General features: G+C 39.5%; 1 protein-coding gene across 1 annotated transcript in view; it reads right to left on the reverse strand.

The window, feature by feature from the left end:
* Positions 1-13007, reverse strand: part of ubash3ba (ubiquitin associated and SH3 domain containing Ba) — a 28772-nt gene extending 15765 nt beyond the window's left edge. The window contains exon 1 of the mRNA XM_042499165.2: positions 12200-13007. Coding sequence (XP_042355099.1) covers positions 12200-12327 — 128 coding nt within the window. The 5' untranslated portion in view covers positions 12328-13007. The remainder of the gene's footprint in view (positions 1-12199) is intronic.
* Between the last annotated feature and the right edge of the window lie 288 nt (positions 13008-13295).

The following is a 13295-nucleotide window of genomic DNA, read 5'->3' on the forward strand; positions in this document are numbered from 1 at the left end:
TGCACCCTGAGGAGAGCCCCGTCAGCAGAGGAAATGTACTTCCCGAATGAGCTCGGGCCTGGTGAGCCAACGCTGAGCCAAACACCAGACGTTACAGCCCTTTCTGTCAACCTTTTCACGAGCTGACTGCCTGCTGGAAAAAAGACAGAATTTGAATCCAGGTTATGGCTGATAATTACAATGACTTGGTCGAGATCTGTTCAGAGTGTGATGTAGGATACAAAGATGAAAATGATGATGCTTTCATGTCAGCAAAGCAATAACCAACACAACCTCCTACCTGAACTTCAGGATAGAGTTTGTGAAGTTGCACCATGTCTTGTGGGACAGGGGTGCCATCCTGTTACGCTGTTAGTTACGCACTCTGTTATCTCTGTTACCAAAGTGTATACACTTGGTATACAATTGTTTACAGTGTCCGAGCATGTGAGTGAAAGTAGAGCATCCGGGTCTGTGATCCATATGACTTGCGCTGCCAAGTCATATGGATCTACGTCATTGCGGATGATTAGTTTGTCTAAATACTGTTGCTTGCCCAAAAACTAACCCGGCACTATGTCAACTTAACATTCTCTATAGGTCGTTGTCAATGAATACCAAAAAGATATACATGGTCGCAGTTTGGTCACACTTTCACAAACATGTCAACATTGTGAAATGGTTGCAGTCAGGCACCAAAACTACTTAGTTAGCTCAAGCAGCAAACTCCAGGGCTGAAAAATTAAACCAACACCTGAGTGCGTAAAAATGTGATTCTCTGAATGGTCACTTGAGGCTGGCTCCCAAACTGAGTCAATTCCCATAGATCCCCACGGTGGGTTGAATTTCTGTATAACTCAACCATTCATATTTTTTTAAGGCTTAAAGTTATGCATATTTAAAAGCGGGCTGCTTTGAGTGACTGGCTATCTGTGAAGCGTCGCTCCAGTGAATGAGTCAGAGCCATACGTAACTTAAATTAGGCAGCAAGTTACCTCACAGTATGTACGTGATGTTAGCTCCATACATTATGTCAATTTACTTGTCTATGTCAGGTAAAATAAGTCAACTTTGACTTTTGGTTTCACATGGGACACAAACAGTGGTCTCCCAGGTCAAAGTCTTGTGTTTGTTTCACCATTTAACATCCTGACTGCTGTTGGGAGAAGTTTGTCTAGAGCTCTGTCAGAAAGTGGTTTCTTAGTGAAGGTTAAGGTAAGAAAAAAAAACTTGTTTAATTAATAGATTGAAAAGAAATAGAAAACCCAATAGGCACACTTCACCTGTGTGCACTCCGACCTACTCTATATGCAGATTTTGTCACTTTTTATACTATGTGACCTAACTTCCTCCTTTGCTCCTGCCACAATCACTATGGCCACTAGAGGTTGCCACCTAACAATAAATGTAAATATGGGTCGTAAAAAGTTGTTTGCATAGATGACGTAAAAGACCATTTTTGTGGGAATAACACTAATAATCTTGTAATATTTGTCATTTGTTAAGCTTGTTCAGGGCCACTATTAACAAGTAACACATGATAGAGTTAGTGTAAATATTAGAAAAACCGGTTTGACTTTTTGGGACATACATATATTTGCTTTATTGCCAAGGGTTAGATGAGAAGATTGATACCACTCCTTAAACAAAGAAGAGATTAATCTTCTCAACTAACTCTTGGCAAAACAGCGAATGAGCATATTTCAAACAATGTTAAACTATTCCATTACTGCTGGGAGTGACTGGTGGTGATTGTTTGAATGTTAGGTTGCCACAACATTTTGTTTAGGGTCATTGACAAGACAAGTTCTTGGTGTTGTATCCTCGTGAAGCTTTTCTTACACAGCTGACAGAGCAAACAGTTTCAGTACCACGTCTTTAACAAAGCTAGCTGTGTACAGCCAGTGTCTGGAACGGCTTCTCCTCTTCTCACATCATTATTTTTGGAGAAGAGAGCTGCAGTCCACAGAGGCAGACAGCGCAAGTCAGAGACTGACACAATTTAATGAACTATGTGGGTCTTTGTGTGACTAAAGGATGTTAATAATATTCTTCTCTTGGTGTCCATCAAGCTTATCAGATTGAGCTAATGATTAGCAGCACCTCTGTCAAACCAAAAGTGAAGAGTGCCAATTTAGAATGACTGTTATTTTTAGCTCTGTGTGAGTGACGTCAGTGAAACAAGTCAAAGCACAAAGCAAATATTTCACGAAGAATGCACAAGGCATGGTGCCAAAATAGTGATGCATCACATAGCTCTCTTCAAAGTCCCAGGAACAGGACTGTCATAAGAAATTTAAGAGTTCCAGCCATGGTTTGTTGGAAGGCTGATGTTTTGAAACAACTCTTTTACAGGGATCGTTCAGATTTTTTTAAGTGTTGTTGTATGTGGTACTTATCTATAGTCAGTGTATTACATACAGCAGATGTCAGTCAGTACACTCCCAGTTTAGAGAAGCAGGCAGAAGTACTGAGGCTGAGCAATGTACTGCTGTGGATGGGGGCCTGCAACAAAATGTATTCTAACCACCTAAAAAGTCCTACATAAAAAAACAACTTTATTAATTTATGTGCAGACTGTATTTAGTATATTTTCCCCGCTTTACCTTGCCGATAGACCGCCAATGCCTCTGGCACTGCATTTTCTCAATAGAGCTTCTGTATTCCTACACATAACTACCCTGTATTATGCTGCAATAAGCTGTTTGGGTTTTAGCAATTTATGGAAGAGAAAACAAATACAAGAAAATAATAATGTGTGATTATGACAGAAATGACAAAGAACCCTGATCTACGGCGTAATACAGTGAGCAGCACAACTGCGCTTACGTGTAGGAATATTGAGGTTCTACAGTTTAGAAAATGTAGAGCCAAAGGAAAGGGACATAAAACAGCAAGGTAAAGCCATTAAATTATTCTAAATATCGTGTCCACTTAGACTCTTATTGACTGTTCAGACAGGCCTTATTTAGGTGGCTAAAATATGTTTTTCTGCCACCCCTTCCATTGCAGTACATTGCTTAGCTTCTGTGCAGGTACTCCTGTTTGTTTTTCCAAAATGAGGGTGTACCAACCAACATCTACTGTATGCAATGCACTGACTTTGGATAAGTACCTCATGCAACCCCATCTCAAAAAAATGTACCTTTAACACCCAAAGAGAGACCTTCTCGTTTTAATTAAACTAAAACATTTTGATTCCCAGGTTGCACCCAGGTCAGCTGAAAAGGGATTTGTCAGCAAGTACAAAGCCTCAGCAGCAGATTTTTTAAGCACTTATTCCAACCAGGCAGTAAAGTTTGCATTCTTCTTTTAACAAGAAAACTTTGATAACTGAGTCCGTATACCAGACTTGTCTCCCTATCTGCAAGTGACATATGCTTCAGCCGCCCTCAAACCACCGGCTCAACAAAGCGCTCAGTAAAGGTCACAAGCCACTTCGGAAATGGGCGACTTCCTCTTAGCTGTCTTGAATACAAGCTCAGAGTTTGTTCTCGCGAGCTCCTCGCACAGACACCAAAGTGTCAGATGTATACGCAAAAGTTATGTGTAGAAATTATTAAGGGGAGCCCTCATACAAAATTGCATGGTTTCTTGTGATGCTTTTTTGCACATTAGATAAAAGTGAGATGTAATTGTTATTGTTACGGCAGGAGTTATGAAAGTTAGGAAGGAGAACAGTCTGCATGTAAGCAGACTTCCTCTTCAACACACAAAAGGTTTCACGCGCTGGCAGGGTGAAAAAAAAAGAAATTACCGTACATGAAGTTAGTTATGGTACAGCTCAGTAACCACAGAGACTTTGAAGCACAATGAAACAGACAACTGATGTGTGAGAGCTAAGGACAATTTCATCTACATGAAAAAGCACTGTATAAATGCTATCTCAATAGTTGAATTACTATTAAAAAAATACAACACAGTGCTGTTCTTTAGATTTTCGTGTTTTATTCAGTGGAGCTCACTATCAACCAAAAAAAGGGCACTTTTTTGCATGACTGTATGATTTTATTAAACACCAGTTATTCAACAATTTCTAAACAACTGGATGTGGAGCAAATATCATAGCAGCAAATTAATTCATAACATGGCATTTCAATTCTCTTAAAATATCCCAGCAGAAATGTAAAAAAAAAAAAAAAAATACTGAACAATTGTTATGTACGGTGGTGCTCATGTGTCAAATTGTCAAATATTTTCAAGCTAAATCAGTTTCACAGGCCAGCATCATGGGATCAGTCTAGTACAGAATGGATTAGTCAATTAAACAGTTATCTAAGCAACCAGCCTGAACTCAGAGAAATACATGAAATGGACACAAACTCTTAAAACCGCATTACATGGGGTGCTGGTGGCCGAGCGTATGAAGCAGGCGCCCCATGAATGAAGGCAGTGCATTGCTGCAGCAGCCTCAGGTTAGACTTCCGCTCAAGGCCCTTTGCTGCATGTCATCCCCTCTCTCTCCCCCTTTCACGCTATTAATCTGTCCTATCCAATAAAGGCTAAAATGCCAAAAAAAAATCTTTAAAAAAATAAAGAAAGAACACATTACATAATGGTTGGCATGAAATGTGTTAATATTACCTGCTGGCAACACAAAACTATGCCAGTGCAAAATCAATAAGGATCTTCTGTTGTGGTGGACACGCTAATAAAGTATAAAGAGCAAGAAAGTCCAAGTATGGGGTAGTACCAGGGGTAGAGGAGGGTTATGTGACTGCAGAGAGTACGTTAGTCTATGTCACTTCCGTCCCATACCTAGTAATTTAAATTTAAACAGTGATCCTTTCTTAAACTTAAGCAGGTATGTTTTTGTTCTCTAAACCTAACCAAGTTTTTTCACTTATTTTTGTGAGTACGTGTTGAATTTGCTCTTCCCAGATGTGAGGATTTGTTGCTTTTCTCTTTCTTTATGCCACTGTAAATTAAACATCTTTGGGTTTGATGTTGTTGGTTGCACAAAACAAGCTATTGGAAAACGTCACCTTGGGTTCTTGAAAAGTGTGAAGAGCACTTTCAGAATTCTCTGATATTCTATTAACTAAACACTGACACAGCTAATAAAAAAACAACAAAAAAACCCAGATTAACCTATAATACTACGATGGACTCGCTTTGTGTGGTGTAGAAACATCCATGCTCTCCACCTGCACTAATCAGTCAAAAATCACTGACATCATGTATCCACCAGTAATTATTGCTAGTATTTCAAGACCTTGGTGACACTGTAGGAACTTTTACCTCTCTACATGCCCTAAAAAGAAGAGAAGAAATGAAAGAAGAAATGAAAAACATTGTGGCTAATAATAAGTCAAGGCATGGATGGGAATTTATATAAATCTTAAACCAATCACAGTTCCAGAATAAAGGTGATGACCTATCGGTGTGCATCATGTATAAATACAGCTGTGGTTCAGTCTTTTCAAACATTTTGACCTGACGGAGATGCAGTAGGATCGAAACGTTGTCTTCTATAAACTCTTTTGGCATTGACTTACGTGTGCAGGTGTTTCCACATTGTTCTAAAACTTAGCGACATTGTATTGCCTGTATTGCCATGTATTGCCTTACAGGAAACTTTTCCTGCTCTGGTTCAATGCCTTCATCTACATCTCGTTAGCACCAGTTAGAGCAAAAAAGGACTCGGCCTTCGTCACTGCACTCAGTGTTCTGTTACATCTTTGTCATCGACTTCCTGTTTCCCCTGCTCACAATTGGCACATCGTTCCTCTGTGCAACAACACTAAACATAGCTGAAGTACAATCCACAATTCTGTACCCTGCATCTATTCCAGTCCTTTTTTTTTTTTACTGATGCAGCTGCTTTGAGGCAGGTTTGTGCTTCATGCATGGATCACACAAAAGGGCCGCAGATTTGCCACGCCGTCTGTTTACTTCGGTGTTAAAAAGTTTCTAATACTTCTCATAACCACTTAGAACCTCAAGTGGTTTTAAATTCAGCTCTCCACTTTGTTAAAAGTATAATAACTGTAGTTCAGGCTCTGCAATCAGACAGCCAGTGACTCTTCAGGGTGATAAGTGCTGTTTCCAATTTTCCAGGTGTGCGACTCCAGTATGCCCAGTTATTTTGGACACATGCCCAACATTTAAAAATGCACACACACACCATCATGTGTGTTTCTCTAGAGATGGCTCCTCTATACATGCACCAACACCCATATATTTCACACAGTATGTTCTGTATACAGAAAACAGACAAACCAATACTGTTTTAAAGGTCAGGGAAGGCCTGTTTGGGACTCTGAATACACTGGAAAGACTGAACAAGCACAAAAGGAAAGAGTGGGACATTTTACAGAAAGTTTACTAGCACAAAGTTAATTAATGTTTAACCACTGTCACAATAAAACAAGAAGTCCCACACAAGCAGGAAAGAACACAAAGTAAGATTAGTAATCATTAAATAGCAGCAGGTTCCAAGGAATTAAAGGCACTACAAGCAAAGATATAACGTCACAACGAAGCCTGGCCATCCCTAGAGCTCTCAGAGGAAATTTGTTTCTCTCATAACAGAAGAATGCTAACTGGACCTGAACAGAGAGTTATTATTAAAAGGTTAAGCCACTGAGGCCATGCAAGGTTCCTACAGCTTAATGAAAGCTAGATTTAACTGTTTAAGACTTTCAGTGCCACAAATTTAAGATCAATTTTACATGAATCAAAATTAAAAACAAAACAAAACAAAACAAAAAAACATTAACTGACATCAGTGATGGGCCAAATGTTTATTGTAACATAAGGCAAGACTTTTTTTGGCGCATGGCAGAAATGTAGGTGGAACAGAATTGGAAAATACAGTTTTTTAGCAGGATTTCTTGGCTATTTTGTGTCTCAGTCTGCCTGTGGGATTTCATTACCTTAATTCCATTTTGCCAAGTTTGAAAAACATTTTACCTAAAATACACTGAGCCTCTATGCATCTCCTATGATTTAAATCATACCCGATATGCTGACATAACAACAATTTTTATATATGTATATAATTTTTTAAAAAAATTTATATAGAGAGAGAGATATTAGATTATATATATACGATTTTAAAAGGTTGATTTTAGACAATTTAGTACGACTTACGGATATTAGATTAATTGATTTAATGCCTTTAAAGACATTTTAAGAATCCACAGACACCTCTAGTATTTTTTTTTTTGAGAATTGGGGGAGATTTTTTTATTGTTTTTTTTTTCTTGTTTTTGTAGGCCAATAAAATAAATAAATGTGATCCTGTATTTGCACTGTATATTTAAAGAGATTTAACTGCAATGCTTTATTTTACAGGTCTGCAAGTTTCTTGGGAAAAAATGTAATTGGGTACTAATTATGGATATAACAGAGAAATAAGTTCTGAAACGTATTTATTTCAACACGTTTTTAAGCAATTGTTGTTATCCAGGGAAATTCCTTTTAAAGAACTACCTGAATTCAATAAAAAAAGACCTCTGTGTTCCCAAACGTTTGGCTGCAGCTATGGTTAAACCAGCTAATGGAGGAGGGAGGGGGATGAAAACTTGCAAAGAAACTCTTAGTCAAACCAAAAATGATTCTTCCAGCACTCTACAGTAACCAAAAACGAAACAAACACGATGAAACTCTGTGTGTCTGTCACATCCTCGGCTGGATCAGTTTCCAAACCTGCTTCCGACTATTAGACACCATCAGACCAGGGAGAGAGACCACTGTCCATCCAGCTCCTATGTGATTACACTCGTCAATCCCTGAATGACTCAGCAGAAAATCTCCCCAATTAAAATAGAGGGGCTGTTTGTGTGTATGTGTGTGTATGTGTGTGTGTACATGATTCATGCTCCCTACTGGCTTAAAAAAACTCCTCCGACACAATGAAGCCCTTGTTCCCTGCAGCTATGACTGATAACTGATTTTGCTATTATTCCTTCTTCCTCTCCCACCAAAGTCTTGGGAAGAGCCTGGCAGCAAAATGTGCAAATCAGATGGTTATTCTGAAGTTTTACATCAGTGTCTCTGAGTTGGTGGCTGAACTGAAGAGTAGAACGTGACAGTCTGCACTGTTGGAAATGTTCCAGGGGTTGGATAAACATTGCAGCTGTTTTATACAGTAGTTAGATAATCATCTGTACATTCTCCCGTCATTACCTCCGTCAAAGAGTTAATGTTTTCCATTCTGTTTGTCCGATTGTTTTTGTTTGTCAGCAGGATGACATAAAGACTCAGACATAAAGAAATATTGGCTCTGTTCATTTCTGCAAACCATGGATACGTTACATTTTGCACATTATATATGTGTCATATGAACGTTTGTGGTCGCATAATATAACATTTGAATTCATTCGGAGGTGGATGAACTGTTCGCTAGGCAAGGCCGCTGTTGGAGACCAACAAACAACAAAACCAGTTGGCTTTCAGTGAGTCATCACTGTGTTTCCTTGCTGCTTTTTAAGCTCCAAGCTCGGATGTTTTGTAGCGACCCTTCAGTGTTTTCCCAGCCTTTTTTATAAAACACTACAAAACACACGCAACAAATGCGTGTGTTTGTAGTGACCCATCGGCATTTTTCCCCGCAGCATTTTTGGCTCAAAATGCGGGTGTTTTGAAGAGACCCTTTGTAGTCTCCTTTGCTTTTGTAGCTGTGTATTTTGGACACCAAACATGGGTGTTTTGTACTGACTCATCTCATTTTTCCAGTAGCTTTTTAGGCGTCAAATGTGGGTGTTTTGTAACAGTCTTTCCAGCAGCTTTGTGGGCACAAAATGTGGATGTTCTGTATCACACAAAATGTGGGTGTTTTGTAGCATCCCTTAAAGTTTTTCCGCCAACTTTTTGTGCGTCACTTATGTAGCCACCTATCAGTGTTTTTCGGCTGAGAGTTTTTTACTCAGCAGTGGTGTTTTTTCTTTTGGGATTGTGCCCCAAAAACTGGATATTCATCTTTTCAAGACCATAACCAAGTGGCTTTTGTGCCTGATCCACACATTAACCACAGCAATGGTGAAACATAAATATTTGATAAATCTGCTATATAATAACGTGCAAATGTAATGTATCCGTGGTTTGCAGAAGTGTTTAATGTAATTTAAACGCTATATATTCTGGCGATGGGGTTGGAAAAATTACTGAACCAATTTTCATAAAACTTGGTGGAAGGCTGTAGCATTGGCCAAGCAAAAGCTTATTAAATTTTGAAGCTTATCCAAAGCACAAGGCAGACGCACACACAAAAAAATCATTTTTTTATAAAATTGCGAGACGGGGTGTTAGGCCTTGGCAGAGGTATGCGCTCTCCGGGTACCCTTCTAGTTGTTATTGTATCTCCACTAACATCAGACCAGACAGGCCTGAATGTAATGACGCTAAATTATTCTGCTTCATTATAATTTTATGGCTTCGATCAAAATCACAGCGTATTAGTCTGCCATCAGTAATAGATGTGAGTCTGCAAATATAGCCAACCGCAGTCTCTCATTGTGTCTGCAGCGGTTCATTAGGCAGCAGGGAAGAGAGCTGCAGACTGGAACAGTGAAAGCCTGGTTGACCTTAGCCAGCGCTGCCGAAGATAAAAAGGCTTAATTCTGGAGATACTGTATCTGTCTAGTTAAAAGAAAAAAGACTGTTCAACACTTTTGGCCTACTTAGCAAAACTGAGATAACTGCCAACAGTCATTCTGAATTTTCAGTCTCTTGTTTCACTTGGGGAGACAGTTTTACATCCTAAAACTCAGACTCTGAAACAAGTAATAGATCTGGGAGTTAATCACAGCGCTCTGAGATTACCGCCGCCGCTGACAGAGACTCAAAGTGCACTATTTCAGATTTCTTTTGTTACATGGGACACAATTCTGAGGCAGGCTGCACATACAGAAAGGCTTTTGTCGGGCTTGATATATAATGTGGGAGTCAATGACAACACCAACAATGAGAGGGGACATTATGATTATAGATTATGTGATTAGGTGGAGTTCGTACAATGAGCCGAGGCTGAGATGTAAAAACTGAGCCATGCAGAACTTTAATCAAAGTTTGATACCATTTCAGCGTCTGTGGCTGTATGTGCGTTATCAAGGCTATAGGTGTGCATGGATTCAAGCTGGTGATGAACAGGCTTAGTTACCAGGAGAAAGACAGGTTTAGAAGGATTTTATAAGACATATGTAACAACATAAATGCTACATTCTGAATTAAGTTACTCTCCAATTCATTGACAATGCTTATGTTGCCTTGTGATCTCAAACATTTATGACGATGCCTGCTTACACTCCATTATGAAATTCTCATAAACAATCTACTATAGTCCCATTCAATAACTATGAATGATAAAACTGAGATTTCTTTTTTGAGCCCACAGTAGCAAGCAGATCTCACGTGTCATTCTTTAAAAACAATCGCATAATACATGGACTACATTCACAAGCTGACAATGCATGTTTCCTGGCAACTTCTTCTCTTAAGGATGAAAGAAAAGAGGTGATGAGGAGCACATAGGAATGCCCACAGGATCAGGCTTTCATTGAAAACCAACGAGAGCTGGCAAGGAAAATGCGTGACTCAGAAAACAGTGAGGAGCTCTTGTATTTTTCTTTTGGACACATATGTACACCCACAACACATAAAGACTTCACCTGTATGAGTGTTGCTGCTGTTTTTCTGCTACATTGGTGGTAGAAAGTAACAAAACAAAAGAAATGCTAGTGACGCTATATGAGGAAGTATATAAGTATATAAGTACTGATCAATAAGTACATGTGCTTTGTTTAAGTATTTTCAGAGGCAAATGTTGTGTTCTTTTGCTTAAGACTACACATATTTGCAGTTTCTAATAATGTTGCAAACAAAATCGTGCAGAAAAATGGACCAGAATGCAGAAAATGTGTTCGATTTTCACAATTTTCTGAGGATCCCCAAACCTCCCATTTCATGCTGCTGGCATCGTAATGTTGCTAATGATAAGTAATAATTATGCAATCATGTAAAATACAATACTGAGGTGCCACTCTGTCTGCATATATGTATAAGTGGGTACTTTGATTTTTGACCTTTAACTACATTTTGCAAGTAATACAAACTTTTTAAAGAAATGAATGTAGGACTTTTGGGCCTACTTGTGTATTTGCATTGTTGTATTGCTAAAAGGATCCGAATACTTCTTTAACCAATGAGCTGTGGTGGAGTGTAACTAAGTACATTTACTCAAGCACTAAGTATGAGCTACATCTACTTTACTTGTGTACAAGTACCTCAAATTCATGAAAAATCTGTTACTTTATACTTTTACTCCACCACATTTCTGTGGGAAATGTTTTATTACTTCACAGTACTTATCTGACAGCTTTAGTTACTTTACAAAATAACATGCGGGTTTATAAAATATAATGATGTTTTGTTATTAATTAAATTACCCAACAGATTACCCCAGGACAGCTGAAAGATTAGCTGATTAATCAGTTAGTCAAAAAGTAATTGCCAATTACTTTTTTAGAAACATTTAAGTCTTTTATTATTATTTTTTAATAGATAATTTTGACTTTTGGGGTGGTTTTCTTTCTTCTTCTTTTTTTATAGTTTTGAAGGGGGTTTGATTTATTTCTGAGTTTTTTGCATGTGTAGTTTTAAGATTTGTCTGCAGGACTGTACATTTTCTTGAGTATACTTACTTTTACTCAAGTACCATTTTCAATACAGGACTTTAACTTGTAACAGAGTATTTTCACAGGGTGGTATTAGTACTTTCACTTAAGCAGAGGATCTGAATACTTCTTCCACCACTGACTACAAGCATTCAGTGTCCTCAAACACAAACAACCTAAGTTTTGATGCAAGTGATGTCAATGCATTATTTGACACCAAACTCAAGACAATGGTAAATATACCTAAATAAGTTACAAGGTAATCATTTTGTATAACCCTACTGAAGAACATGCAGTATGGCTGTGGACTCAAAAGCAAAACTACAGCTTAAATAAGGGTTATTTGACATGACCCCATAGGCCATGTGGTCCCAGCAGAGCAGACATGTAGCTTCTCCTGACCATGGTGGACATGCTCCAGATCAGCTGCTGATGTTCATACAGACACACAAATGAGGAGGCATGAAACTTTAGAGCTAGAGAGCGGATATCAGAGATGCTGCTGGGAAGCCTGATTTAACCTCAGTATTACAGTGCGTGTGTGTGTGTGTGTGTGTGTGTGTGTGTGTGTGTGTCTGGGGACAGTGCAGCTGTGTACTCACGCCCTGGTCTTGGGGAAGCCCATGGTCAGCAGCACGTCCAGAGTGGACCCATGTTTGACGGTGCTCGGCCGGGTCTGGCGCTGCCTCCGCGGCGTCACTTTGGCATACAGTTCCTCTTTAGCTGCCATAACTCACTGCTCCATCGGTGTGTCAGGTCCTCGGCTCCTCTGCTGTATATTCATTTATTTCAAAATTTAAAAAAAAAAAGGATAGAAGCGGTGGGCTATTTAAACCACTTGAGGAAGGCGGAAGCACGTAGAAAACACCAAACCCTCCGAGGAAAAGAGCATTTTTCTGTCAAATGCTCCGAGCTGGATCAAGCTGCCTCCTGACGGCTCGCGCATAAAGTCAAAACCATCAGCAGGGGGGTCAGCCATGGGAAGTCACTCCTGCTCTCTCAGCCGTGCCCCCGAAACACAGCCCCCGACCGAGGTGAACATGTCTGCTTCCTGTCCGCCTCTCGGTCCGCTGAATGAAAATTCAGATGCTGTTTGGAGCTTCCTTTTCCACACGATGTGTTATTTATGAATGGGTCCTGAGTGAGCGGAGGTTCAGCCTGTAAAAGGTTGCAGCTCCAACTGCGCGCGGCCCCTTCAGTTAAAGAGACAGTGCACGCATTTTGTGAGAGGACAGGAAGTGTGTGCGCTTCTTAAGCGGAATGTGGCTTAAACTGAGAGGAACACGCGCTCCCGTCGGTTCCACGCGCCATCGTCACACTACCAGGCTAAAATTGATGACATTAGTTGAGGCGGTGTGATGAAAAGTGCCGAGGTAGGGCTGGACGGTGGAAAAAGTTGGTCACACTTCCTGTCTGCGACTGTGGGTGTCGACATCTCACGCATGCGCGGTGCATATAGCACAGCGAGGAGAGCAGCACGCCATCCTCAGTTGCCATAGCAACTTACAGGTGGCAAACTTTGTAAACAATGGCATGAATATATTATTTTTACGTTAAATTTGTTTTTTATGCAGCTATGTTTCCCGTTTATTCATAGTTAAGTGAGTACATTTTATTTTGAAATGTGTTTTTGGTGCGATTTTATAATGTAATATATAGGATAAAATATATATATATACACAAAGGTGGAGGAAGTAC

Source organism: Plectropomus leopardus, chromosome 15 (genome assembly GCF_026936395.1).
Source record: "Plectropomus leopardus strain MGB_pleo_1.0 chromosome 15, ASM2693639v1, whole genome shotgun sequence".
NCBI lineage: Eukaryota > Metazoa > Chordata > Actinopteri > Perciformes > Serranidae > Plectropomus > Plectropomus leopardus.